This window comes from Artibeus jamaicensis, unplaced genomic scaffold (assembly GCF_021234435.1).
Source record: "Artibeus jamaicensis isolate MK-2021 breed Jamaican fruit bat unplaced genomic scaffold, CSHL_Jam_final contig_1998, whole genome shotgun sequence".
NCBI lineage: Eukaryota > Metazoa > Chordata > Mammalia > Chiroptera > Phyllostomidae > Artibeus > Artibeus jamaicensis.
Window position 1 is genome coordinate 2,958,514 of NW_026521407.1, and position 26,975 is coordinate 2,985,488.

The window sequence follows — 26,975 nt, forward strand, 5'->3', positions numbered from 1 at the left end:
AACCCAGCGAGCCCTTAATCAGCTGAGAAATGCAGGAACTCTACCTCAGGGCCACCGAGCTCAGGCGGCTGGCCTGGTAACAGTCACGCCAGCTGGGCAGGGACAGGAGGTGGAGTAGGACTTCCCCAAAGAAGTCAGAGTCACACATTCACAAAAGGAAGCCTCTGCCCAGCTCCAGGGGCTTGAGCATTGCCATCTCCCCAACCCCAAATGTTATTTCCTAGACCCCTGGGCCCAGCTGGTCTGCCCCGTAAGGAAATCTCGTGCAGAGATCAGTGGGCCCTTTGAACAACCGGGCAGCATGCAACGCGGTTTGTGTGCAACAGCAGAATACACCCAAACCACCAAGTCTGCAAAAGCCTGCTCGTGACACCAAAATATGACAGATCCACACCAGGAAAGAGGATATGGCCACTGAAAGGAATGGGGTGGGTTAGGGTATGTTCCACTGTGGTGACGTGCCCCAGAAATCTGGAGCGGTGAAAGCAGCGAGGCACAGGACAGTGTAAATGATCTGCTATATCAATGATCAGAACAGCAGAACACATGCTTGCAGAGGCTCGGAAGTGTGCAGGCTGCTGAATGCGCACCTTTCTCCCAGAAGGGAATCCAGGCGACCTAACCGTGGTTAATCTGGGGGAGAGGGGCGCTGGAGGGGAGTGCTGAGAAGGCTTTCACGTCTCATCGTCTATCTTTCTGTACTGTTTGCATTCCTTAGTGATGTCTCTGTATTTTTAAAATATTACCTGTGGGCAGTGGCATTATGGTTCATTCTGTTCTATTCTTTATGTGTCTCTATTATTTACAAGAAAAAAAAATGTCGGGCCAGTAAGTATTACTTTGAAGGCAATTTAAAGAACCAGGCGGTGTGCATTTGCAAGATGAACCAGGGTAGAGTGAGGATCACAAATTCGCCAGGAAAACTGACGGGAGGAGGTGGGAAAAACGCTTTGCTTTCAGATTCGGTACCCACTGGTAGCGGAGAGAATAACCAATCCTACACTTCACTTTGTGGGCTCCTGATGGCCAACACTCGAGCTGTCTCTGGCTTCCTCCCAACCACACCTCTCTCTCTTTTTCTTCCTCCATTTCACAGCCTCGTCATTAAAGCCTAGGCTTGAACCAAAGAATAAGGAACAGAACTCTGACAAGAAAAACATAATGCACTTCAATACGCATGGCCTGATCACCTGTCACTGGGACTGAGTTGTGCCAGTCTTCTTATAAAGGACCTGTGTCTGATTCATCTCTTAAACCCCTGAAGCACGTAGCCCAGGACTGCACACAGTAGGTACTCAGTCGTCGTTGTATGAGTGAATGGAGCAACCTGTGTAGACTACACTCGTCCTTTTAGGTCTGTTCCTTCATCAAGAGCATCCACAAGATGCAAGGTCAAGTCTCTCCCAAATGCTTGTCAGCCTCTTACATTTAATTTGCTCCTTTTGAGTGTTTTAAGACATTAGAAGAAAACTCCTAGGGCTTCAGAAACAGAATCTGAAGTCCCCTCTGTGTCTTAGTAATTCATGAACAAATGGGTGAGCTCTGACCTCAGGGCACCAAAGCAGAGTATCCAGCGCCCTGGGTTAAGGAAGAGTTAAAGCTGAGTTGAGGGGTGATCTCCCAGGCAAGGCGGAAGGGTAGCACCCCTCTGGCTGGTGCTTGGGACAGGACAGTTGGTGTGTTTACAGCCTCAGATGCCCAAGGGGCTCTATATCAGAAAGTCATCTGCAGGGGGTCACCTCGACCTGTGATCCTGAGACTTGGCACTAAAGTCCTCCTTGTCCCTTCTCTGGGATCTTTTTCTGAACATCCTGTATTTGTTGACATTGACATCCCCTGGCACCTGCAGCAGCAGGCAGGTTGCTGCCATCTGGTGGAGGAGAGAGGCCACTGCCTTGCAGGGCTCGGTCTGAAACAGACTGGAGAGAGAAGCGATGAGGGACCTTGAGAACAGCTCCCAGGACGGTGGTGGCTGTCAAACTTTCGCAGCCACGGAAACCCTCCGTCAAAAGGCAGCTGTGACTGAGCCCCTCATGGAAGACCGATGAACTCGCACTGGTCCGGCCCAAGCAGGGGAAGGAGGGACTCCCCGCCGGACACACCCGGCGCTTCTCTAATAAGCTCAACTGGCAAACAGCTGACGGACTTACCCTCCATGAAAGAATGGGGACCTGGGGACCTAGTGTAAAGAGACACATGGAAACAGTGACATAACAGAGGCTAAAGCACAAATCTCTTGTACAAAAAAACACCTCGGAATTTGTCTAGCCGATCTGTTCCCTCAACCTCAGATAACGACGGAACACAGCCTCCTGAATGCCAGCTCAAGCCACCTGCCTGGAGACATCCGGGCTCCTGAGGAGGGGACCCCGGAGCACAACCCCTCCTGCATCTTTTTGTTTGAATCTAATCAGTTTCAACCTCTGACGGTCCCTATGCTCCTTCTCAATAGCTGGCTCGGTCTCAGGGGCACACAGAAGCCCACTGCCACCTCAGGAAACCAAAGATCCTTCCTGGTCCCTGACACTGGGGACAGGCCGACAGCCCCCAGGACGCACTAGGGGAGGGCGGGGAGTATCCGGAGCACCTGTGGGCTGAGCCCTGCGCCAGGCACTTTTACACCTGTTACCTCATTTACCCGCAACAACACTGTAATGCGGTCACTCCTGTCCGTAGTTTTTCTGAGAAGGAAAAAAAGATGTTTGAAGTGTGTAGGTAATTCAGGATCTCCTAATTCAGGAAGCCTCCTAAGGGGGCTTCCTTAACCCAGGGTGCCCCCTAAGTAAGTAGCAGGGGGCAGAGTCAGAATCCAAACCCAAGTCTTTCTTTTTTGTTGTTAAGATTTTATTTACTTATTTTTAGAGACGGGGGGAAGTGAGGGAGAAAGACAGGGAAACATCAATGTGCCCGAGAAACATCAATCGGTTGCCTCTCGCACGCCCCCAATCGGGGACCTGGCCCACAACCCAGGCATGTGCCCTGACTGGGAATCAAACCTGCAACCTTTCAGTTTGCAGGCCAATGCTCAATCCACTGAGCCACACCAGCAATGGCCAAATCCAAGTCTTTCTAATTCTAGAACTCATGTCCTTCCCACTAAGCTGAGTTGTGTTACGGAGTGAGAAATCTGGGACGTGCAGCTCAACTTGGAGCTTCACAATGTCAGCAAGGAGCCCCGGATTCACTGGTGTGAAGGACCTTATAAGAGAGGGGGCGCTATCTCTACCTCCCACCTGTTACAGTGGGGATAACAGTGAGCTCGGGGCGGAATGGAGCTTACACAGGCGCCTGCCCACCTGGATGTGCTGAGGAAGGGTCTCCAGGATGAGGAGCCCCACACCTAGAGCACTCAGAGGCTGAGAGATGGGACGGAAACAGCACAGTGCAGGGAGTCTGGGGACCAGGATTCCACCCCTGGCTTTGTCACCCGCATCCCGTGTGACGCTGGGCACGTCTCCTCACCCTCCTCACCCAGATGAAGGGGCTACTCCCGAGGATCCGAAAGCCTGCAGCTCAGTCCTGTGCTGTCGTGATTTCAGTGGGTGGAGTGAGACAGGCGAGGAGCCCTGAAGGAAGTGAGTGTCGGCAGGATCTTGCGGAGGGGAGGGTTGTGGACACAGAAAGGAGAAGTGGCATTTCGCACTGGGAGGCTGACACAGGCAAGCAAGGAAAGGAAGCGGTTGCTAGCCAAAAATGGCAAACTCGTCTGTTCTCAGGCACAGATTAGATTTTGGCAGAGCCCACAGGGAGGAGCATCTGTAGGTTCTTTTGGGGTCTCCAGTCATCTCCTGGATAGACGTGGACTTAACCAAGAGACTGCTCAGCCTGGAGACTGAAGCTCCCAGAGGCCCCCATTTCCGGGAGTCACCACTGTATTGGGCTCCCCTTCCTGGGTGCGGTCTCCCCTGGCTTTGGAGGGCCGGTCCAGCAGCAATCCCTTCCTGGAGGGCAGAGGAGCGGTGGGCGGGGGTGTCGTTTCACCCCAGGCCTGGAGATCCCCAGACCTGAGGGGGCCAGAGGGCCCTTCCTTCCTGAGTCCCACCTGTCTACTACCTCCATCCCTACCTCCTGCCTAGTTCAGAAACCTGTGCAAGCCACTGAGGAGGACAGCGGCTTTCACAAATCAGATATGAGTCCAGGCCCTCAGGTGGCCCAGCTTCCAGGTCACCACAGCCTCGTGCACAACCAAGGACCCTGGTGCCGATGACATTGTGTCTGACTCTAAAGTTTTCAGCCCTGCTTGGTGTTGGAGACCTCCGTGTTCCATGGCTCCTCCCCTTCTTCTCCAAGGCTATCGAGTCCCCCAAGTCGGGGTCAGCAAGCTTTCCCATGAGAATACAGGCAGCGAATACTTGGCTTCGCAGGCCACGTGTTGAAACTGGTCAACTCTGCTGCTGTAGCGCAAAGGGCAGAGCTGTGTTCCAATGACCTTTCCTTACTGGCACTGAAGTTTGAATTTCATATAATTTTCATGTGTCATGAAATGCTATGCTTTTTTTTTGGATATTTTTCCAGCTGTTTCAAAGGTAAAAAACCATTGTTAGCTATGGAGTTATATAAGAAAAAGTGGTGGGAGCCCTGGCTTGGTAGCTCAGCTGGTTGGAGTATTACCCCATACACCAAAAGGTTGAGGGTTCGATCCCCAGTCAGGTTGTGGGATCACTCCCTGGTTGGAGCATGTACAGGAGAAGCAACCAGTTGATGTTTCTCTCTCTTCCTTTCTCTCTTCCTTCTTCTCTCTCTAAAATCAATAAGCATATCCTCAAGGGAAGATATTTTTAAAAAGTTGTTGGCTGCACTTGGCCCTCAGGTCCCATAGTTTGCAATCCCTAACCTGAGTGCCTGCAGCTCATTCAGCCAAACTCAGACAGTCCAAGCTGTCCCTCAACCCTGGCTTTTCTGGCTCACCCAGGCGGGTTGTCGCATCCCCCAAAACGACACCAGCTCTGAACGCTCCCCCAGGGTAGCTGTGCACCTTCGGCTTCACTTCAGTTCCGAAGCAGCTCAATCGGAAGGTGCTGGAAGGATGCCCTCCTCCGTAGCCACCAGGGGTCCCGTGCACAGGGATTTCTCTTCCAACTAGAAACCGCTTTCCCCAGACCCGGTACATTTCCATCCTTTCTCTCCCGACCGGGTGTGTCTGCTCCCAGCTGACTCCCCCGGCCCCCGCCAGCTGCCCTGCCGCCTGCGCCTGCGCTGGCCGCAACGCTCCTTTTTTGTCCATCCTCCGCCCGGTGCTGCCAGAGCTCCAGAGCCAGCGTCCTTTTTATAGGGAGACACGCGCAAGGAAAGCTGGGAAGAGTTCAGCCAGACATACGTTCCTGCAGAGGAGGGATTTTATGTTGGGCTTGGGACAGGGAGGGGGCAGGGACTGAAAAAGGGAGGAGAGACTGTGCTCGCTGTGTTTGGTGCCAGATAGGCGCTAGATTTATGGGTGATCACTACATAAGGTGTGTAAACGTCTGGTCACTATTTTGTACACCTGAAACTAATCTAATATGGTATGTTAACTCTAACTGAAAGATCATTTAAAAAAAGGGGGGGGGATATGAGTGGTGCTCCAGAGAGAGGCAAGAGAGAGTGAGCTGTGGGCAGGTGACAGGGAGGGGACAGTCCACACACAGAGGCCACATGAAGAGAGAGACTGGGGACACCCTGAGAACCCCGCTTCAGAGTAGCTTGAGGTGACTTAGCTTGATGGCCTGGCAGGAGAACACAGGGGGGTCATTACTTGCAGCCCTCGTTTCTATCCTCAGCCCCCCACACTATTCCTGCATCCACCCATTTGACAAACATTCAGTAATTCCCATCAAGAGCCAGGCATGTTTGGCTTGCTCAGGGAAAGAAGAGGAAAGAGGAATGAACGTTGAATCATTGAAGTGCCTTGTCCTCCAGAACTGTAGGGCCGGACAAGGAACGCGATGAAGAGAGTGCTAAATGCCTCATGGGAGTGTGGTCAAGGGGCTTGGGCGAGCAGGAGGGCCCAGACAGGGGGGCAGGGGACATCAGCGGCAGTTCTGTGGGAGAGAAAGAATTTGAGCTAGGATGCAAAGGACAGGGGTCAGCCGACCCTGTGAAACACGGGGGAAGGGCTGTCCAGGACGAAGGGACAGTAAGCACCGGCGGTGCAGTGAAACTATGGGGGTACGCAGTGAGGAGCCAGTCGTCTTGGTGCGGGTTTTCGGTGGGAAGGTTACTGGTATCACTTTGGGGTAATGATTCATTGTGTGAGGCTGTGCCATGCCAAGGAGTTCTCACAGCAGGAGTTCCCTGCCAGCGCCTCTGGCTCTCACCTAACGCCGGTAGCCACAGCCATGCCCGCCTGCATTTTCAAGCAGCGCTCCCCACTCTGTGGGAATTGTCACCTAGGTTTGGGACGGCGAGCGGTGAGACGTCAAGTCGGACTAGAGAATGTGCAGCCAGACCACGGAGGGCGAGTGCCAGGACAAGACGTTTGCACTTTGTTAAGCAAGCAAGGGGCGTCCACCGAAGATGGTTTGGGAAGGTGGAAATGTGATCTGCTTTAGAAAAGTGAACTTCGGAGCAGAATGAACGGAGGGCCGAGGCAAGGCGCAGAAATCGGCTCCAGCCTCCTGCAATTGCTCACCCAGGTTGTTTTCGACCAGGGTGGGGGGTTTTACCCACAATTACTGGCGGATGGCAAAGGTCAAGGGAGGTCCTATCTGCATATCGCTGCTGATTGCTGGAATGTCCTATTAGAGCAGCATTTGCTACAGCAGGATCTGACTCATAGTCCTTTGTCTCTCCTCTTTTGGATCAACCCACCTGGGTGCGACCACAGTACAATTCCTCCCCCATCGGTCCTCCCCGCCCCTGGGCAGAATCTGTGTAAAACTAGAAGACAGGAGAAGGGCAACCCTCTGAGGGTCTTCTCTCCCCTCCCTGTCCAGGACCCACTGCCTTCTTAGTGAGCAACCCCTGGACGCCTGAACAAGGGAGCTATTCAGCTTAACCCGAGGAGAGAGGAAGACACTCCCTGCTCTGCCCCTTCCCTGGCCAGGACAGGACATGGCTTTTGATCCACAGCCCAGAGAATCCCAAGCTGACGAAGAAAGGCCCATTGTGGCAGCTTCTGGAGAAACCCAGAGGCCATTAGGGAACTCTGGGGCTAAGCAGCCAGATAACAGCCCTTGCACACTTGTGAAAAGAATTACAACTTGGCGGAAGTCAAGGCACAACGAGGCCCCCAGGCTGCGCCTGGCACAAGCCATGGCAGGGGGTCTAATGGACAAAACCAGCAGGAGCCAGCCCACTGAGAAAGGACTGACCCGAAGCAGACAGAGCCCAGAAGCTGGGAGGGTGCCCCCCCTGCAGACACCTGGGGCAGGAAGCCCAGCCTCCCAGTCAAATGCAAGAAACACAAGTGCTCTTTTGAAATGGTCCTGGGGAAGAGGAGCCTCCTGCGCCCCTGCCCCCACTGCACCCCCAAGGGTGTCCAAAGCCATAGACGGCAGGAAAGGAGGATGGCTGCAGAGTGGGAGCCGGCCTGGAACCTATTTAGGAATTATGCTGCTTCTGCTCTGGTCTTAAATGCATTTTGAGTCCAGGAAACTCATCATTTGCAGGCCTTGCTAGTCTTCAGTAAAAACACAAAAGAGAGACCCTGAGATGGATGACCCCAGGACGTGTGGTAGGGAGACGGGCTAGACAGGAGGCTGGTGGGAGTGTCCAGAAGAATGAAGCTTTGGTGGGAGGTTTGAGGTTCAGCCGAGGGTCAGGAGCCCAGCGCACACTTCTGGGGTGGGGGCGGGGCAGTATGGGAAGGGCTTCACTCCCTTCCGAGAGGCGCTGGGGGGAGAGCAGGATGCAGGGATGGGAAACTCAGTCCCCAGCCCCACCCCAAATCTCCGCATTATCCCTGCCTTTCTCAGCCGACAGCTGGCTTACCACTTGGGAGAAGAAATGCAGAACTGAGGTCAGAGGACCCCCATCTTGGCCAGGTGCTGGGCCCAGGGATTAAACTGAGAGCAGAGGCTAAAGCAGTTCCCACTCTGTTCCTAAAAGGGCGAGGTGGGTGACTGACAGGGCTCACGCTCCTAGTTCCGCTCCCCACCCCCCCAAACGCATAAGCTCGGCCCTCTCCAATGTCATCTCTACATCAAAGTGAAGCGGAATGAGCAACACGAATCCACAGCACAGCCCCTCACGTAGATAGAAATACTGGGGCACACCGCGGGCTGTCACTCACACACACACACACACGCGCACTGGTCACTCCTGTCAGGGGAGTGTTGCTGGCGGCTGGTGGGCAGGCCTGCGACACCCGGCTCCTAGTGGCACCAAAGCCACAGAAGAGTTCACGACCCTTTCCTCGGCTGCGCGGACTGAGCACCCTCCTCGGTCCAAACCCCACCTAACTGGGGATGGATGTGGAGCCCAGTACAGAGTGTTCTCGGAAACGCAAGCGTTTTTGGCCTTGCCAGGTTTCATCCCGCCGGCGATACAAACACGTACATACAAGAACTGCTGGACCGCTCTGTGCAGACCCTGCGGCTCCCCCCACCCCGCCACACACACACACAAACCCACAGGACGGCGCTGGAAGGTCTGGGTGTCATTTATTGACAGCAGTTTACACACGCGTTCTCTGCCCCAGTTGCTCCCTTAACAGCACAGGCACGGAGCCCTCCAGAAGGGCCGCCTCCGGGCGGGGGCCGGGACGCAGGATGCATGTCCTTGGCAGGGACGTTTGGCCCTGGCGGGATGCAACCCTTCCAAATGGAATTCCACTGGGTGTCTTGAGACACCAGGGTGGGAGGGAGAAAGGAGGTCTTCCACAGGACTCACAGCTCGGTCCAGGCCTACTCTCACACTGTCCAAATCTGTCCCAGACACAGGACCCTGGGGGGGAACAGCAGATCAAGCCCACCCACCATCACAGGGGCACATTCTTCCACCTATGCCCTCTGTACACGCCTGCTTCCACTGCCCACCCCCATCAGACAATCAGCCTCGTGGTAAGAGACTGACCACTTCCTCTCTGACCCTCCAGGCCCCCCTTCAGCTGGTCTGTGCAGAACTGCTGGAAAAGACGGAGGCCGCCTTCTCGGTGGCGCGGTGTGCTGCCTTCTTCAAATCTGGAGTAACTGCAGGGATGGGAGCTGCAAGTCCGCTCGGGCCCCCCAGCTGCTCACACACGCGACTCCGCCTCCCTCCTGCCGACCACCAGTGCCTTGGCCCCGAGGACAGGGCCCAGCTGGTCTGTGTAGGCACTTGGCAGTTTTGGGTGGGGAGGTGGGTAAAAAAGGTGGATGGAAATGAGAAGAATGAATGAGTTTCATCTGATAAGCATAATTAGTGATCTGAACTGATTTTACTTTTATTTCCTTCACTTGAAGCCAATCATGAAATTTCACAGTGATTCTGGGGTGGGGGCAGAAGGAGGCGACGGTGAGAACCCTCGAGGCCCCAAGAACCGCAGGCGGCGCGGGCCTCACTGGGGCAGCTGGAGGAGCACCGACTGCCCGGACGGCAGGTAGGTGATGTTCCGAGAGCGCGAGAGCTGGTACGCGATGTCCTCTGCGGCCTCCAGCTTGCGCAGCTCGATCAGGCCATCGCCCGCACTGGCGAGCGAGTTGGCGATCAGCTCGGCAGCCTTGGAATCGCCCTCAGCGGAGATGATGGCCGCCTTCTTCTGCTGCTCAGCCTACGAGAGCAGAGGTGGAGAGAGACCGAGATCACACCTCAGAGCACTGGGCAGCAGGCTACAGCCTCGAAGGGCCAGGTCAGGCGCCGCCGCTGGTTCCGGAAGGAAGTCTGGGAATGTGCCTCCTCCTCTAGGTGGGGTCAACAAGCACTGTCCAGCCACCCAATCCTCTCCTGTCCTGTCTCACCCACACCTCGTCGAGGTAGGGATGCATTCTGTCGGCTGCATGAACAGCTGTCCTATTTCAGTCTTCATTAACATTAACAGCACTCTGGTCTGGCCACTCTACTCTGAGGCAGGAGAACCCCAGGCCAAGGAAAACGGGAGAGGAAGGTGCAATCATCCCTCAGACTCACCTTCCCCGCCAGTCCCAGGTCAAATGACTTTCACCAAAACCAGTGTAGCTAATAAGCAGGGCAGCAGGCGTGGGTGATGCTCCCGAGCTGCCTGTGAGCTACAGTGGTCGCTGGCCAGGAGCCCAGGCACCCAGTACGGGACCTTCTAGGCTTTCTGTACTTGCATCAGCGGGACGACGCCTGTCTGCAGTGCACGGCCCTCACAAGTGTGGGAGCACAGTGACAGGAGAACTGAATGAACACAGCTCTGAAGCGGCGGGGCCCTGTGACCGTTCACTGAACAAATGTGTGCACCTAGCACCGCCAGGCACAGTCCTGGGCGAGGACCAGGCTCCAGAGGCGGGCAGTTCACACGAAGCAAAGACGGTTCCTGCTGCAGAGTTCACATTCTCTCCAGTTAAATGCTGGCCGCCCACGCACCCCTCATTTCCCTGACTTTAAGGACTAAGGGGTCTTGGATTGGAATCCTAATTCAGGAGAAGAAGTGGTGGGAAGCACGGGATGGCAAGAAACAAATACACCTTCAGAGAGCCCAGAAGACCAGGCTGTGGCGCAAACAGGCAGTGTCCCACCACGCTCCGAACATCTGGACAGATTCAGAGTTTGAAAAAACCCAGAGACCACGGCGCATCTGGCGCAATGTCTGATCCTTCCCGCTGTCAGCTTTCACTGCATAACTACGGTTAAAAACGACTTCTTACCGAAGCTGCAAATATTCTCGGAGAAACATTTTTATCTGTAGGAATGGTTTTGATCTTAGGAAAGTGGGGAAAAAAATGACCCTTCAGTGACTTAGGAACGTAACTTCACGTATCCCCGACTGGCCCCCAAAGACTCTGGAACCAATTGCAGGAGAACAGTCCCTTCAACCCCCCTTCCAATGATCCCGGAAGGAGAGATGACAGATGATGAATTTCCAGGCCACCCAGCAAATGGGAGGCTGAGCACAGGAGAAAGGGAAGGGGGGCTCTTGCCATCTGGTTGAACGCTCACCTTTTCCACCACAAATCTGGCCCTCTCTGCTTCCTGCTGGGCCACCTGTTTGGCTTCTACTGCTTCTGTGAACTCCTTCCCAAAGGTCAGATGAGTCTAAGGGGACAGAGTGAGCACAAGGTGAGGCAGTGTAACTGCTTAGACAGCGTGGCTGCCGGGCCCCCACAGCTGCTGGAGGGAAGAGGCCAGGAACGGCTCTGGCAGCGGGAGGCCAGGTCACCCTTCCACCTCCCTGTCTGGGTCCAAACTGAAGCGACACACAGAATCCTCGGCTGCCCAAACTGCTCCCATACAGCATTCTGTCGCCCCCAGGGAGATGATCTCACAGAGAAAACAGCCCACAGACACTGAAGGCTGAGTGTCAATCAGACATTCAACTGACCACCTCCCTAAGGAAGGAGACCTGTGGGTTCCAGGACCCCCGCCAGGACTAGCGCTCTCCCAAGGTCCTCTGACGGAAGCCCCCAGGGAGGCCAGACGGAAAGTGAGCCCCGGGAGTGAGGGATGCAGCTGGTTCTCAGGGAGGCCAGAGCCCAGTGCTCGGTGCTCACGCAGGAGCCAGGCCACTTCTTTCTCACGGCACCTCCACCACCAAACGGGAAGGGGAAGGAGAACGTGGGACGCAGACCATGGTGTTCCCCGTGTGAGCGCTTCTGGTAAAGGGTTTAAAAGAAAGAGAGGGCAGGTAAAGCTGATGCTTCGGGAGAGGGTTTGAAAGCCCTGGTTCTCCAGACCTTCTCTAATAACATAAACAACAGAGACTTGGCTGAAGCCACAGTTTCTAATGCTCATGCAAACAAGGGGAACAGATTTCCGAATGCCTGTTGCCAAGTCTAGAATAATTTACTGATTTACCCAACTTTTTATTAGAAAGGAAGAGATAAAGGGAAAAGCAACACTGGTTTTGCTTTCGGATTCCTTCTTCACTCTCCAAATCTGTTTTTAAAATTTACATAGGAACAGCTCAAAATTTCTCCTGAAGAGGAAACCCTAGTCCCACGGCGTTCCAGAAATGTTAACACTCCCGGCTCTTAAACTGCAGTGGTTCCACAATGCCTGCTCCACTTCTAGACTTGGATTCTTATTCAGAGTTTGGGGAAGAAAATGCAATCCTGAGAGATGAAAAATGAAATGTGCAATTAAGGAATAAAATGCCTTTCTCAGAGGGCCAGCTGAGGGCAGCAAATTCCCCAGGAAATCTAATTTTCTTCTCACACCTCTTAGATATGGTTTCTTGTGGTCAGCCCACATTCCCCCAGATCGGAATATGTGGTTAACGTCTAGCAAAATGCCAAGTTTTTCTTCAGGTTTTACTTAGCCCTCTCTTGCTGCCAAGGTGTGCAGGTCAACAGGAAGGGGGAGGGAGAGCCTGAGGAATCTGCAGGCAAAGGAGCCACATGGCTGCAGCCTGGAGTCTCGCCAGCAGAGGGAGCTCACAGGCCCTTCCAGGGAAGGCACCCGCAGCTAGCAACAGCTCGCACCGGGTGTCACGGGGTGTGACTGCTGAAACAGCTGCGTGGATGCCAAGGGGGAAACAGTGCCTTGCCCTAGCGATGCACAGAAGAATTCAACAGGGAACGCTGCACCTCACAACCCCAACAAATCCCTCCAAGTGATTTTCCCACAGAATCCAGAAACATGACCCTTCCCCTCACCTCCTCAGTCTGAAATGCTATCCAGGCCTGTGTTGCTTTCTGTCTGAGTTGTGGCAATCAGTGGCACGTAAATGCACAGATCTGCAGTGTTAAGAGGATAGCTGGGGTCTCTGAGATGTCTCCTGCCCCCCACACCAGGCTTGGGGGAACAGAGCCAGGCATGTACAGCCCACCGCCTCCCGCTGGGGGGGGTTCCTGGAGCTCACTTCGCCGAGCTTCAGCCATAAGTGGCTAGAAAATTCCCACAGTGGGGCTGGGAGGCCTGCGCTAGGGAGCAAGGCTACCTGGGTGGTTCTCTGGTCTCACCCGGTGGTTTCTTCCTGTGTCAACAGGGTCAACAAGCCATCACTCCCTGGGCAACTCGGGGTTACAGTCAGTCACAGTTTTGGGATGGTGAAAAAACTCAGGTTGAGTTGGGTAGGCCCAGAAATCAAAAGGAAAATGTGTGGCGGGGGGAGATTAAAGAACCCTTGACTGAAAACACACCCGAGGAGAAGGCTTCACTCTGCCAAGAAGTTTCCACACTCTCGAGTCTCCCCTCTAGGAAAGGGAAGGCAGGGCCTCACAGCGTCAGCCCAGAAATGGAGCCAGGCCCCTCTCTGCAGGCTCCCCAAGGATCTTACCAAGGACACGTCATCCAGGATGAGCCCGAAGGTTGCGGCTCGCTCGGTGAGGTCGTCGCTCACCTGTCTGGAGACCAGCTCTCTCTGGGTGATGAGTTCTCCAGCATCGAAGCGAGCCTGGTCCGAGGGAGGGCAGAGGAGCCAGTCAGGACAAAGAGGAAGCAGGAGGAGAACCAGGAAGCTACTGGCCACCTCCCAACCTCCCCACTGCCAAGCTCTTCCTGCCACCTAGTGATCTCTTGGGGGCACACTGCTCGAGGCCGAGGCCCTGCCCACTCACCACCACCGACTTGAGGATCTCCGTGGTGATGGACGGCAGCACACGCTCGTCATAGTCCTCTCCGATGCTGGTGAAGATGCGTGGAAGCTGGCTAGCGACGGGACGGAAAAGGATGCGCAGAGTGATATTGACATTCTGTAAATCTTCAGAGAGGGGACACATGCTGGAGTTAAAAATAAAATGCACGGTGGCCTTCTACGTGATCTCCTACCCCAAGTACGCTACAATTTATAAGTGAAGTTGCTAATGATAAGATCCTGGAGGGGAAGGAGTAAGGATGCCTGGTTTCCTTGGTAGAGAATCCAGCAGAGCACCAGTCAGGAACTTCTTAAAGGTTTGGTTTCAGTATGTCCTGAATGGCCCCTGATATACACTGTTCAGACATGGTCAGTAGGTGCCATGAGATGGCTGGGACACCAAATGTATTACAAAAACAGGGCAATGCCGCAATTCCAGGGAGAGGCCTTTCCAAGGCCTGGCAAACTCGGCCCACGTCCAAGGCTCTGGGGAGGTTACTGTGGTTCAGCAGCGATAGTCCACTTTTGACCAAGCGACGGTCCAAAGGCCTGGGCTGCAGTCCCACTCTGCTGTTTCCTAATTATATGACCTCACAAAGCTCTAGCCAATCTCAACTTGGTTCTGCAAGAATGGGGATGGTTTCATCTGCCTTCCAGGCATGGTCCGGGAAACTGACCGAGAAAAATACCATCCAACGCAACAGATGTTAAGAGGCCATCAGAATCTCTATAGCCCACTTCTCAGTACTTGGCCCAGTCAAAGGGCTCAGGGAGGGAAACACAACGTCCCCTGATGGCTCGGGCCTGCTCGGAGCTACAGCACCGTCCCAGCTCACTTGCAGTCATTAGGAATATGCACCAAGCCCTGGCCGGTGTGGCTCAGTTTGGTTGGAGCGTTGTCCTGTAAACTGAAAGGTTGAGGGTTCAATCCCTGGTCAGGGCACATATCTAGGTTGCAGGTTCAATCTTCAGTGGGGGGGTACATAGGAGGACCAATCGATGTACCGCTCCCTCTCTGCCCGCCTCCTTTCTTTACAGAAGCAATGAAAAAAATGTTCTCAGGTAAGAATAAAAACAATTCATTCATTCACTTAAAAAAGAAAAAAGGGAATACGGACCAAGCACCCATGAGATAAGAATCTTGAACCAAGAGCCAAGAAAAGTGGGAAATGTACACCTACAAGGCCCTTAATTTAAACAGTTCTCTAAGGTAGGAACATAACGTACCCCGAGAACAACTACAGAAGAGTAGAGAAAAAAGTCCCAGAGGTGGGGCAAGCCAGACCCTTCACGGGGGCTCCCTCCTCTGTCCGTGGCAGAGGGGCTATGGGACTGTTAGGCCACACCCATTCGCCCTTCCCCGTCCTGCTCATGCACGACACACTGCCCACCCCGAAGCCCGTTCAGACGCAAGTCCCCCTTGGGAGCCTGCCCCGCCACCTGTGGGCACCAGCGGCTCTCCTCTGCTCCCCACACGCCCTACAACCTTGGCTCCAGTGCTCGCCACATGACATCGTATCTGTTTGTTCGAGTCTCTACTCCCCAGCTAGACAGAACTCCTGAAGGCCCCTGCTTCGTGACCTCTGACCCACCCTCCCCCCAGCCCACAGCCGTGCACGGCCGCAGTGAGCAACCGTCTGCTGAGGCACAGCACTGAGGGCATCGAGTGTTACTGAGACGCTGGAGCAGCATCTGTGAGCCCCTCTCCTCTCACTGTGTGGAACTGTCACCTGCTATTCCATTCACTGCCCACGCACCTCTGTACACAGCAAGGGGGACCCAGTGACAGCTATCCATCTTAGGCTGTCTGGAAATCCAGCAGCGTGTGGGACATAAGGAGACAGCTCCCAGGGATGTGGGCCTCACACTGTGATTAACGTGAGGTCAGCATTGCCGGATGCAGAGGCCTTGGAGAGTCCACCGAAGGTCAAGTTAGCACTGACCAAGAGCTGCTAGAGATCGGTTTATATGGTCACTCTGGGGAACAGGAACCAATGGGAAGGGCCGACGGAGGGCAAAAGGGCAACTTACATTTCTTTAAAACTGCATCACTATGTAACCCTTGACATAAATCTTTGTATATTTCTTTAAATTTGCACAGCTGGTCTGTGTGTATACCTTAAGTGTACAGGGTCCGGCAGAAGTAACGCCTGCTTAAGTGTGGTTGGTAGGGTAATGATATGGGTGCAATTATCTGTAGTCTTAATCTTAACATTTCCTCTAAAATGCCGCATGATGTGCTTGAGTGTGATATTGTTATGTTACAGAATTACACGCTTATGGTTTTGTAATAAAAAAGGGGTGTTCTTTTGCTGGACCCTGTGTATTTCTTTCCATGAAATCCATGTACAACACTCCAGGGAAAACATGCGAGGAATTCTTAACATGAAGTTCAACCTCTTCAGGATCACACAGAACCCCATTCCACCCTCTCTCCATGACCTACGGGCAAGACTCACCTTTGCTACCGGTGATTACTGGCACGTTACGCGGTCGAGAGCGGCAGTCAAAGATAATCGGTTTCTGTACCCAAGGGATGAGGAAGTGTGTGCCTTCCCCTACCACGATGTCCTGCACTCCCCGGAACCGGTCGAAGATGACAGCTCTGTGACCAGCATCCACTAGGAAAAAAGGATAATGACAGGTCAGAAAAAAATCCCCTCACCCTTGAACCAAAAGAGCCACGCCCTTGAAAAATCCTTGGAGCTTTCTGGTCATTTAGTAAGTCTCCCCTCTCCTGCTCCTTCTTCCCTCACTTCTGGTCTCTGGAGGCTTCTGAATAGCTATAAAACTAAGCCATCACTTCCTGTCCCATGTGTCTTCCCAAGGACTTGAGTAATAGGAGATCCTATTACTTCCTCAGCATCCGTTCTCCTTGAAATAATCGGCTGCTGATTTGCTGAATTAACCAACCCATCCCTAAACTCCCATTAACACATTTCCAGAAATCACCTTCCAAAGCTGCTTTCTATCACCCCAAGGTCTTTGCTGCTACCACAGTCCAACCTGCCTCCGATTTAACCTAGCGTTCCTAGAAGCAGCTCCCTATGAAAATCCTAAAATACGGAAGACTCTACTCTTTCTGTCCAACAGTGTATCTCCCCCAAGGTCTTGAGGGGCTGGAGAGCCACCCTGCTGACCCAAGAGAGAAACTGGCGATGGTGATTACTGCCTGGTTATGCCAGGGAGGCCTAAAAAGTCAAAGCAAATGCTGTGCCACGTGCGAAGCACGCTTTTCTGATCAGCTGCTTTATGACTTTACAGTTGGTCCAAATACCTTCATTATTTTGTCTTAAGCGATAAGCTAGTACAATCCCACTGCTTGACCAGTGAAGAAGCTGTGACTAGCCTCAGGTCTCTAGCCAAGTGGGGAAAAAAAGCCAGCTTCCACCCCTGCCACACCGTTAAAAGCTGGGCAATGCATCTCAGAGATATCTTCTCTGCAGCGGAGCAAAAGCTCCTGCTCAGGACGAGGTGGCCACTGCCTAAAGCTCTTTCTGAGTTATTCCGAGGACGGACAGAAGAAAACCAACGAGATCTGATTCAGCTAGCCAGCGAAACCCTGACAGTGGGTTGCAGCATCCAGATGGTGCAGCATCACTTCAAATGAACTGCAGCAGCTGGAAACATACCCTCCAGCGACCAGGTCGGAAGGCTCCTCGAGAACAAAGGCTCTGAGAGAATGCACCAGACAGGGGCTCTGAGGACAGTGCAACCACTGGGTACGGGATGGCAGCAGGGGAGCCCTCTCCGTCACAAACACATTCACAGAGGGCTGTCAGGAGCGTCCCTCGGGCTGTGCAGACAGACCAATAGAAGCCCTCCGGCAAAGACACCTCACCATTATACAATGCGGAGTTCACCACGCCTCCTGCCACGGCTAGGGCCAGGCCGAACTTGCCAATGGATTCAAACACTTTGGCGGCCATGTCTCCTCCTGCTGGACCCACTCACACCTAAGAAGGTAAAAAAACAAAACAAACAAACAACACAACTTCATCCCAGAATCCTCAGAGAAAGCCATCTTCTGCCACACGACACATTCTAAAGCTGGCTAGTTACTTCGCCGTTCCTGAAAGCTTGAAGTCATCCATTGAAAAACAGTAAGTAACATTCTACAGCTTGAAAAATGGTGGTATCAATTCCTTTTTTCTTTTTCCACCACTTAAGAAAAGGGGTCTGAAGCACTTGGTTCAAAAGAGAGCCCAAGGCATGGGCTCGGTACCCACAGAGAGCTCAGCATCACACGAAACCACCCTCCCATTTTCTGGCCCCAAGGGAAGCTGTGCAGCCACTTCTGTGCGATTTTGGTTTGGGAAAAGTAACTCAATGAATGTGCTACATGGCAATTCCCACAGCAGAAATAACAAGAGCTAACCTTTATATGAGACAGTCTTCCAATAGCAATTTATTTAATCCTCACACCAACCCCTCTGAAGATTATTACAGTGAGGAAACTGAGGCACAGTGAGGTTCCATGAGACCAAAATCAGACAGAACCAGGATTAGAACCTCGAGGTCTAATTCTAGAAGGCACAGCTTAACTCATCATACCGCTTCTCAACAATATATTAATAATAGCCTGCTACTATGGGAGCAAGAGTTGGATGACATTCTGGGACCAATACAACAAAGAATAAGTGGGAAGGTGGGACTGAGGCGGGGTGGGCGGGAGCACGGCTGATCTAATTGGAATCCACTCCAGTACTTAACTTTGTACTGCCCCGCCCCATGGTCGTTGTCCACTTCAGTCTCAAATCCAACCTCTTTGCCTCCCAGATCGCAACTCCTGAGCCACCTTGACCTGTCCTCGTGCATTTAAATATTCCCTTTCCAAAGCCAGGACGCCCAGCCCTTACCACTCTTGCCTTTTCATGTCTAATAGCTTCTGGATTATTCCTCACCCTGCCCCCATACACACCTCCCTTATTCTTCGCAACCCGTGGCTGGTCCTGGGCTCACCCCTTTCCCCCTTTCCGAGGAGGCGGACCAACGCACGCAAGCCACTCGCCCAAACTGAGAATGAGAGAGCAGAGAAGGACTGTAGAATTGCCCTAGAGCGGACCACTGCCATACCCCTCCGTTCTCACCTGCTTCCACTCTGACCTCCACACGAATTCCCCAGCCACACATACTGCGCAGGCGCTAGGCAGCTCCTCCTCTTCCCCGCCCTCCTCCCAAGATCCGCACCTTCAATTGGTTAGAAACAGCGCTGGGTATTCTGGGAAGGGTGGCTTTTAACCTTGACCTGGTTCTTTGGTAATTCGCAGATGAACTGCAATTCCCAAAAAGCCATGCAACAGCGGACGGGTGCTGAAAAGCCATCCGTCTTTGGTGGTAAACGTGGAGAAGCTGCCGCAAAGCCTTTTGGGGGCTGTAGTTTCTTGGAAGAGAACGCACGTGCCAATCGTTGCCAGAACCTCCGCGAAGATCGGCCCTAGAGCTCTCGAGAAGAGTGGCTCTGGACTTGCAGCTAGTAGCAGAGGTGGGCTGGGGCAGCCACATAGCCGATGAAAGCAGGGGTGGGCACTTCAGAGAAAGTTGTGATGAAACAACCGTCGGGGTAAGAGACCTTGCGGGAAACCTTGGAGTCTGGAACATTGATTGTTAGAGCCATAAAAAACCTTAGAAAACATCAGGAGTAGAGAACGAGGCCCAGAGAAAAGAAGGAATTTATTCAGGGTCAACGAGTGATTTAGTGAAGAGGCTTCGCTTAAAGTCCAGGTCTCATGGACAGAATAAAAAGTAAGACATTTTTTTAAATGTCTTATTTGGAGAAATTTTTTAAATGTTTTATTTGGAAAAGTTGCACGAATAGTACAAAGAATTCGTGTATATCCTTTACTCAAATCCATTAATTACTAACAATCTGCTCCATTTGTTTTTCATTTGCAAGCACACGCTCTCGCTCTCTCTTGTAAGAATGACACCCCTTTATATAGCCTGAGTAACTTTAAACCACCTGCTACATTCCAGTTTTATCAGTTGACCCAGTAATAAACTTTATTGCACCCCCTAACACACATAGGTTACAGTCAAGGATTAGGTACTGTATTCATTTCTCACTTCTCTTTAGGCTCCTTTAATCCGAAAATTTCCCTCAGCCTTCCTGTCCTACTACATTAAAAAGAAGGAAGGGGAGGTTTTTCTTTTGGGGCTTGTCTGATGTTTTCTCATGATTAGATTCAGGTTTTGCACTCTTAGCTGAAATACTAACTAAGTGGTGTGTGGACACTTAAGTCTGGTGAAACCTGGTCCATTTCTGGATTTCTAGAAGGATTGGATTCTTTCAACTTCTTTTTTCCTGCATTTCTCTCTCCTCCTCTTTGTCTCCCTTTCTTGTTCCCGCTTGGTACAAACAATCAGGGTGATCCATGGCAGCATTCTTCAGGTGACACGGGTGTGCCCGACCCAACCACATTTTTTTCCTCTCATTGCTAGAATGCAAGCTGTATGAGAGCTGTGAGTTTAATTCTATCCCCAGAACATAGAATACTGCTTGGCATGCAGTGGGCACTCAATAAGTATTTGTTGAATGAATGAATAATGAAGGGAGTGGAAGTGGTTGGTTGAGCAAGCTATGGCCCGGAAGCACAGACAGGATGCTCCGGAATCGTGCAAGAATAGCCTTAGTATCGTTTTCTTCTATTCTAATCTCACTAGCAGGAATGCTGAAAATATTAAAAGAAACCAATTTTTGTATAATGTTTTGTAACTGTCAAATTTGTGTATCTAGAATATCCTCCCTGAGCATCAGTACAACCCACTGCCTCTGTTTTACAGAGAAGGAAGTTGAGGGTCAGAGGCTAAATGGCTCACCCATGGACACACATCTAGTTAGAGCTAGACTCGACTGGAACATAGGTCTTCTAGGTTTAAAGCCTCTATCTGCTCCACTTTCCCCACATTGGGCCCTGAGAAGCAGTGGCAGTGGGAGAGCTCCGTGACGGAAGGGCATAGCGTAGACCTTTGCTAGTTGTAGATGGGGAGATGGGGAGGATGAAGGAGAAGGACACTGAGGAGGGTATTTTGGAATAATTTAATTGTGACGAGAAGAAGATTAGGGATAGAGCAGCGTTGTTGCATCAGCTTTAGGAATGAGCCCAACTCATTGCCACACAGAGCATTTTGCCCTTCAGCCCCCTTTCCCCAGCCAGGTGTGCAGACTGAGTATAAGAACAAATATATCTTGAACAACTTGGACCAGTTGCTTCATAAATACATAATCTTAACCTTATTTTCATATCACCATTTTGAAACGAAGAAATGGAGATTCAGACAAGTCAAGTAAATTGCTTACAGTCACACAGCTGATAAATGGCAGGTGATACCGTAGCCTATACGTTTCCAAGTTGTGGGAAGGGGTACTTTGTAAGTAATACGCAAACGAAGGTTGATTCTACTTCCTGTCTCAATGCCTACATGGGCGGGGTGGGAATTAAAGCAAGCAATTATAGAAGGACATCTCTTTTTCTTCCTTTATTTAACACACATGTATTGGAGCCCTGTCGTGACCCAGACACTATTTTAGATGATCAGGGGTCTGTATGAATCAGTAAGGGAGGTTTTGACTGCAAATAACAGACTCAGATGGCTTGAGCAGTAAGGAAATTAGACCACATAATACATCGCAGGGTAGGGCGATTTGGGGGTTTTGGTTAACTTCGTGGCTGGACAAGGCCATCAGTGATGCAGAATCTTTCCATATTTACCTCTGTCATCTTCAGGTGTTGACTTTTGTCCTCATAATTGCTCCCTCAAGGTCACAAGATGACTGCAGAAGGGCCAGGCTTAATGTTCTCACACCACATTACCCCACAGCCAGAAGGCAGGAAAAGAGCCTGTTACATTTTGGGTCTCTTTATCAGAGTGAGCTGGGGTTTCCCAGAAACACCTGCCAGACATCCCCTTACGGGTTTGGTGGGCAGAGTTTTATCATCTGCCCATTTCTAGGCTAGTCATTGGCAAAAGAATGGCATTGCCACGTCGGAACTTAGCAAATCAAGAGTCAGCCTCTGGGTCCAGGGAGGGGCCTGGCTGCTCCTAAACCACTTGACTCCCTAAACCATAACAAACCCAGACGGGGGTTCTTGTTAGCAAGGAACAGGATGGGAAAGAGAATGGATGTTGGAATTGCAACCACTGGTGTCTGCCACAAAGGGTCTATTTTGGACCAGCTGACCAGTGAAGCCTCTATGGGGACAGGACTTTTAAGGTAAGATCTAAAAAAGTGAGAGGTGGCAAAGTTTGGGTGGGGTGGGAGAAAAGCATTCGAGCAGAGGGCATAGCGCGTGGCCGTCAGACACAGCAGGGCCCGACGGATGGATGTGGCCAGTAAAGAGACAAGAGGCCCCTCTTAGATTCAGACAGTTTGTTACTTACACAGATACCGCAAAAAGGAAGAATAACCGCAGGTGCCAGCTCCTGTCGCCCCGGTTTAGGGCAGAGTTGAAACGGATGGGGCCGGGTGATAGCAACACAGACGAGAGCACGCCCTGTTGTGTGGGAGCCAAGGCCCTATGGCAGCTAATGCGGTGTCATAGTTTGCAACGATGTTCTTAGTCCAGTGAGGACTTTTCCTTAGAAAGCCACAGATGCTGAGCGGGGTGAGGACAGAGGCTTTTCCTTAGAAAACCCAGAAGCTCTGAGAAACAGTTCTCACAGCAACTTTCCTGGTAGATAGGGAAATGAAGGAGAAATGGCCTGGAGCGGCTCCTCACAAGGTGTTTTGCCAAGACCTAGGTTCAGCAGAGTTTCCAGCCTGGCCTAAGTGGACTGTATGGAGATATGTGAGGTTGCCAGGTGCCGCAATGGTGCTGTTTCCCTGCAATGCAGAAACCCTGAGGCAGGTCAGAGACCGGTCTGTTGAAGGAACTGGGGATGAATGTGGCCAAAGCGCAATGGGTAAATCAGAGAGTCGTACAGGATCGCAACGGTGAAATAAGCAAGTGCCAGACATCGTAGGCTTTGCTAAAATGTTTTAAGTGTAGTGAGAAGTCCCTGAGTGTTTCTAAGCACGAGTGTGGGTAATTCCTCCGTGGGGAAAACAACCAGCCCCCGAGAAAAACCTACAGATCCTCGAAGTTGGAAATCCCCAGTGGAGAAGCCCAAGGTCACCCAAGTGCAGTGGTTCTTAAATTTTTTTAATCTCAGGACCCCTCTTTTTTTTTTTTTAGATTTTGTTTATTTATTTTCTTATAGGGAATGGAAGGAGAAAGAGAAGGAGAGAAACATCAGTGTGTGGTTGCCTCTCGAGCGCCCCTACTGAGAACCTGGCCCACAACCCAGGCATGTGCCGTGACTGGGAATTGAACTGGCAACTCTCTGGTCCACAGGCCCGTGCTCAATCCACTGAGCTATACCAGCCAGGGTCCCCTTTACATTCTTAAAAGTTATTAAATACCCCAAAGAGTTTTTAAAATATGGGTCCTACAGAGTCACAATTAAAGTGAGAAATTTTAAAAAGCTACTTATTCATTTAGAAATAACAAGAATAAATTCATGGTGTGGAAACATAATTTTATGAGAAATAACTATAGTTCCCCAAATATAAATATTTAGTGAGAGGAGTGGCATCATTTTACACTTTTGGAAATCCCAGCATCCTTCGTTCCTGCTGCTGTGCCCTCGCAGGTCACGCAGCCCCTGAAGGACCCTCATGCACACTCAGGAGAGAATGAGAGTGAGTAAGGAAAGTAATGATTTAGTAATACCATTAAAATAATTTTGATTTTAAGCACCCCAGAAATGGCCTCAAGGACCCCCAGGATGACCTGGGCCACCGTGGAGAGCCACTGCCTTGGAGTGAAACCCGCCGCTGGGGAAGGACTCAAGCGCTCCTGCCCACAAAGCTTCCAACCAGTTTTTCAGGGCCCGTATTGCTTGGGAAATTAGTTCGAGCAAAGTTGAGTTGCTGTACCAAGGCCCCAAAATACAGATAAAAAAGCAGATAGAAGTTAACTTCTCTTTGTTCCCGAGGTCATTTACAGACCACTCTCCTTTCACCTCATTGATTTGCCGTCCCTGAAAAGCTGTCTTCCCGCAACCGCGGGCCATCTGTGCTCCAGCTTGCAGGAAGGGAAAACGGAGGAAATCCAGGGCAGCAATTTTGTTCTAAGCTAACAAGGCAGAAGCAGCACCTATACATTCCATTCTATCCGATTGGTTAAAACTTGGCTACATGCATGACCTCATCTAGTCACAAAAGAGGCTGGAGAATGTATTCTTTAGCTGGGCAGCCGAGTAGGCACAAATAAAGAAGTTGGGGACTAACGGGCAGTATCTCACTTTCACACATGAACAGTCAGACAAGGGACACAGAAGTTCACTCAAGAAAAGCCATCATGGGAAAGAGAAAGACAAGTGAAATGAAAACTAAGCAAAGCAAAAACAAAACGAAGGCGACCCAAGTGAAAAACTCGGTGGAATCAGACGAGGCAAGAGCTTGACAGATCTGAACTAACCAACCAACCCTGTAATTGGTTTTCTCAAATAAAGAGAACGATCCTATCATCCATGAAACTAGAGCAAGACGCCATTAAGAAAAATAGGTACAGATGAAAGATTGAATGTTTTCCCCTAAAATCAACAATATGCAAAGACGCCCACTCTCAATACTTCTGTTTAACATTAGGAGGTCTGAGCCAGTACAACAGTCTATGAGGGGCCAGAAAAATAAATAGGAGGCGTACAGATTGGAAAAGAAGTAAAACTGTCTCCGTTTATTGTGGAAAATCCTTAAACGTATTTTTAAAACCCTATCAGAACCAGTGTGAGTTTAACAAGGACACAGGATGTAAGATCAATATTTTAAAATCTACAACAAACATTTGGAAATTTCAAGCTTTTTATAATAGCACCAAAAACACGAACTACTGAGGGGTAAATTTAATAACACCTGTATGATAAAAATCACAAACATTGCTATGAGACATTTTAGAAAACCTAAATAAATGAAGAGATATACCACACTCAATAAAGAGAAAATTCAGTATTGTTAAAATATCTATTCTCCCCACATTGATCTACAGATTCAAAGCAATCCCAGACAAAATTCCAGTAAGCTGCTGCTGCTTTTTTTTCTTGTAGAAATTGACAGGCTAATTCTAAAATCTATATGGATTTGCTAAGGACCTAGAATTGGCAAAACAATTTTGAAAAGGAGGGCAAGGCTGGGAGGGCTGGTGCATGGAGAACGTGGTGTGCACTCACCTGTGAACTGCGCACACTGATACGGAAGGTGCGGTATTGGTTCTCAATGGGACGAATAAAGAGCCCAGGAAGAAACTCATGCGTCTGTGGTCAATTGACTTTTTTCCACAAAGATGGCAATATTATTCAATGGCAAATAGACAGTCTTTTCCAAAAACAGCACCAGAGCAACTGGTGGAAAAACAAAAGTGCTTGACCCTTATCTTACTCCATACAGAACAACTACCCTGGAATGGATCATAGGCCCAAACATGAAAGCTAAAACTATAAGACTTTTGGTAGGAAAGCAGGAGAAAAATCTTCATGACCACAGCAAGGATTTCTCCACAGGACACGAAAAGCATGAACCATAGAAGAAAAAGTGATAAATTGGATTTCATTAAAATGAAAACTTCTGTTCAAAACACATGGTTCAGGAAAAAAAATTCTCCCTCAAAGTGGGAAAAAAAATATTTGCAATATATTTATAGGACAAAGAACTTGGATTCAGTACATACAGAAAACTTACAACTCAATAATCAAAATACAAACTTAATTTAAAAAATTTAAATAGACAATAGATTTGAATAGATATTTCATCAAAGAATGGCCAACACACATGAGAAGATGCTCAATGTCATTAGTCAGCAAGGGAATGTCGATGAAAAGCCAATGAGATACCACTGCAAATCCACTACAGGGAGTTGGAAATGGAAAAACACCAACTCCAACACACGGTGGGAAAGCAGAGTATGTGGAACTGCTGGAAAATGGCGTGGCCACTTCGGAAAACTGTTTGGCAGTTTCTTACAAAATCGAACGCGTATTTACTATACCATTCAGCAACTTCATTCCTAGATATTTATCCCAGAAAAAAACCTACGTCCATACAAAGACTTGTATACACATGTTCATACCAGATTTCTTCCTAATAACCCCAGGTTGGAAGGAACCCAAAGGTCTATCGGGAGGTGAATGGGTGGAAGTCTGTGGCGTGCGATGGATACTCTTCGGCAATGAGAAGAAGTTACTGACATAGCATTAATTTGAAGGAGTCTGAGACATTATTCTGAGTGAAAGAAGCCAGGCACAGAGAGGGAAAATTCTGTGATTCTATTTAAGTGAAACTCGAGAAAAGAGATCTAATCTGCACGTCAGAAGGCAGATTGGAGGGTACTTGGGGCCAGGATAACGTGGTGATGGACAGAAAGGGGCTCAAAAGAATTTTGGGGGTGACAGGAATTTTCTATATATCTTTTTAATTCTCACTCCAGGACATGCTCATTTATTTTTAGAGAGAGAAGGGGGGGAGGGGGGAGAGAGAGAGAGATCATGATGTGAGAAAAAAAACATGGGTTGTTTCCTGTATGTACACCAACCAGGATTGAATCTGCAGTGTAGGTATGTGCCCTGACCCGGAATCGAACCCACGGCCTTTCAGTTTACAGGACAACACTCCAACCAACTCAGCCACACAGGCTGGGGAAAGAATTTTCTGTATCTTGATTGTGGTGGTTGTTACATGGGTGTTATAGTGTATCACATTTTGTTTAAATGCACATCTAATTTAATTCCAGGTAAACTACGCCTCAGTAAAGTTGATTTTTTAAAAAAGGAAGTCAAGGATAAGCTCCTGGAAGCAGAGATTTTTTTTTTTTTGTCTCTATTCACGGCTGTATCCTTATCACCTACCCCCTCACCTAGAACAGTGCCTGGCATCCAGCAGATTCACTGCAAGTATTTATTGAATGAATTATTGAAAATGCAAAAAAGGTCTTGGAGATTAAAATGTTGAGATAAAATTTAAAATAAAACATTCAGCAGAGGGATGGAGAGGTAAAATTACTCCCAGAAAATAAAACAAAGAGGATAAAGAGATGGAAGACAGGAGAGAAAGGATTAGAGAACAATTCGGGTCCAACATCCTACTAACAGGAGTTGCAGAAAATAAAAACAGCACACGGAAGAGGAAGGCACGAGTAAATAAGTAACAATGAGCTGAAGGAGGTGGGTTTCAAACTAAAAAATGGCACCAAGGAGAGCACAAGGAAGGAAAAGAACTGATATCATGAAGATGTCATCATGAACTTTCAGAACCATGAGGACAAAAGAAGATCCTCACTGCTCCCGGGGAGAAAAGAACTGGAATCGGGATGGCGCAGACACTCACCAGCCCCACTGGACCTCAGAGTAC

The 26,975-nt window shown here is 50.3% G+C and overlaps 1 protein-coding gene across 1 annotated transcript; it reads right to left on the reverse strand.

Annotated features, from left to right (window-relative positions):
- Positions 1 to 9,315: 9,315 nt before the first annotated feature.
- Positions 9,316 to 18,758, reverse strand: PHB1 (prohibitin 1). Its single transcript, XM_037149967.2, has 7 exons — positions 18,682 to 18,758; positions 17,433 to 17,547; positions 16,051 to 16,212; positions 13,575 to 13,717; positions 13,295 to 13,411; positions 11,017 to 11,112; positions 9,316 to 9,667 (listed from the first exon to the last, which is right to left on the reverse strand). Exons 2-7 carry the CDS (start codon positions 17,518 to 17,520, stop codon positions 9,455 to 9,457), a joined length of 819 nt encoding a protein of 272 aa, XP_037005862.1. The 5' UTR covers positions 17,521 to 17,547; positions 18,682 to 18,758; the 3' UTR covers positions 9,316 to 9,454.
- Positions 18,759 to 26,975: the final 8,217 nt, after the last annotated feature.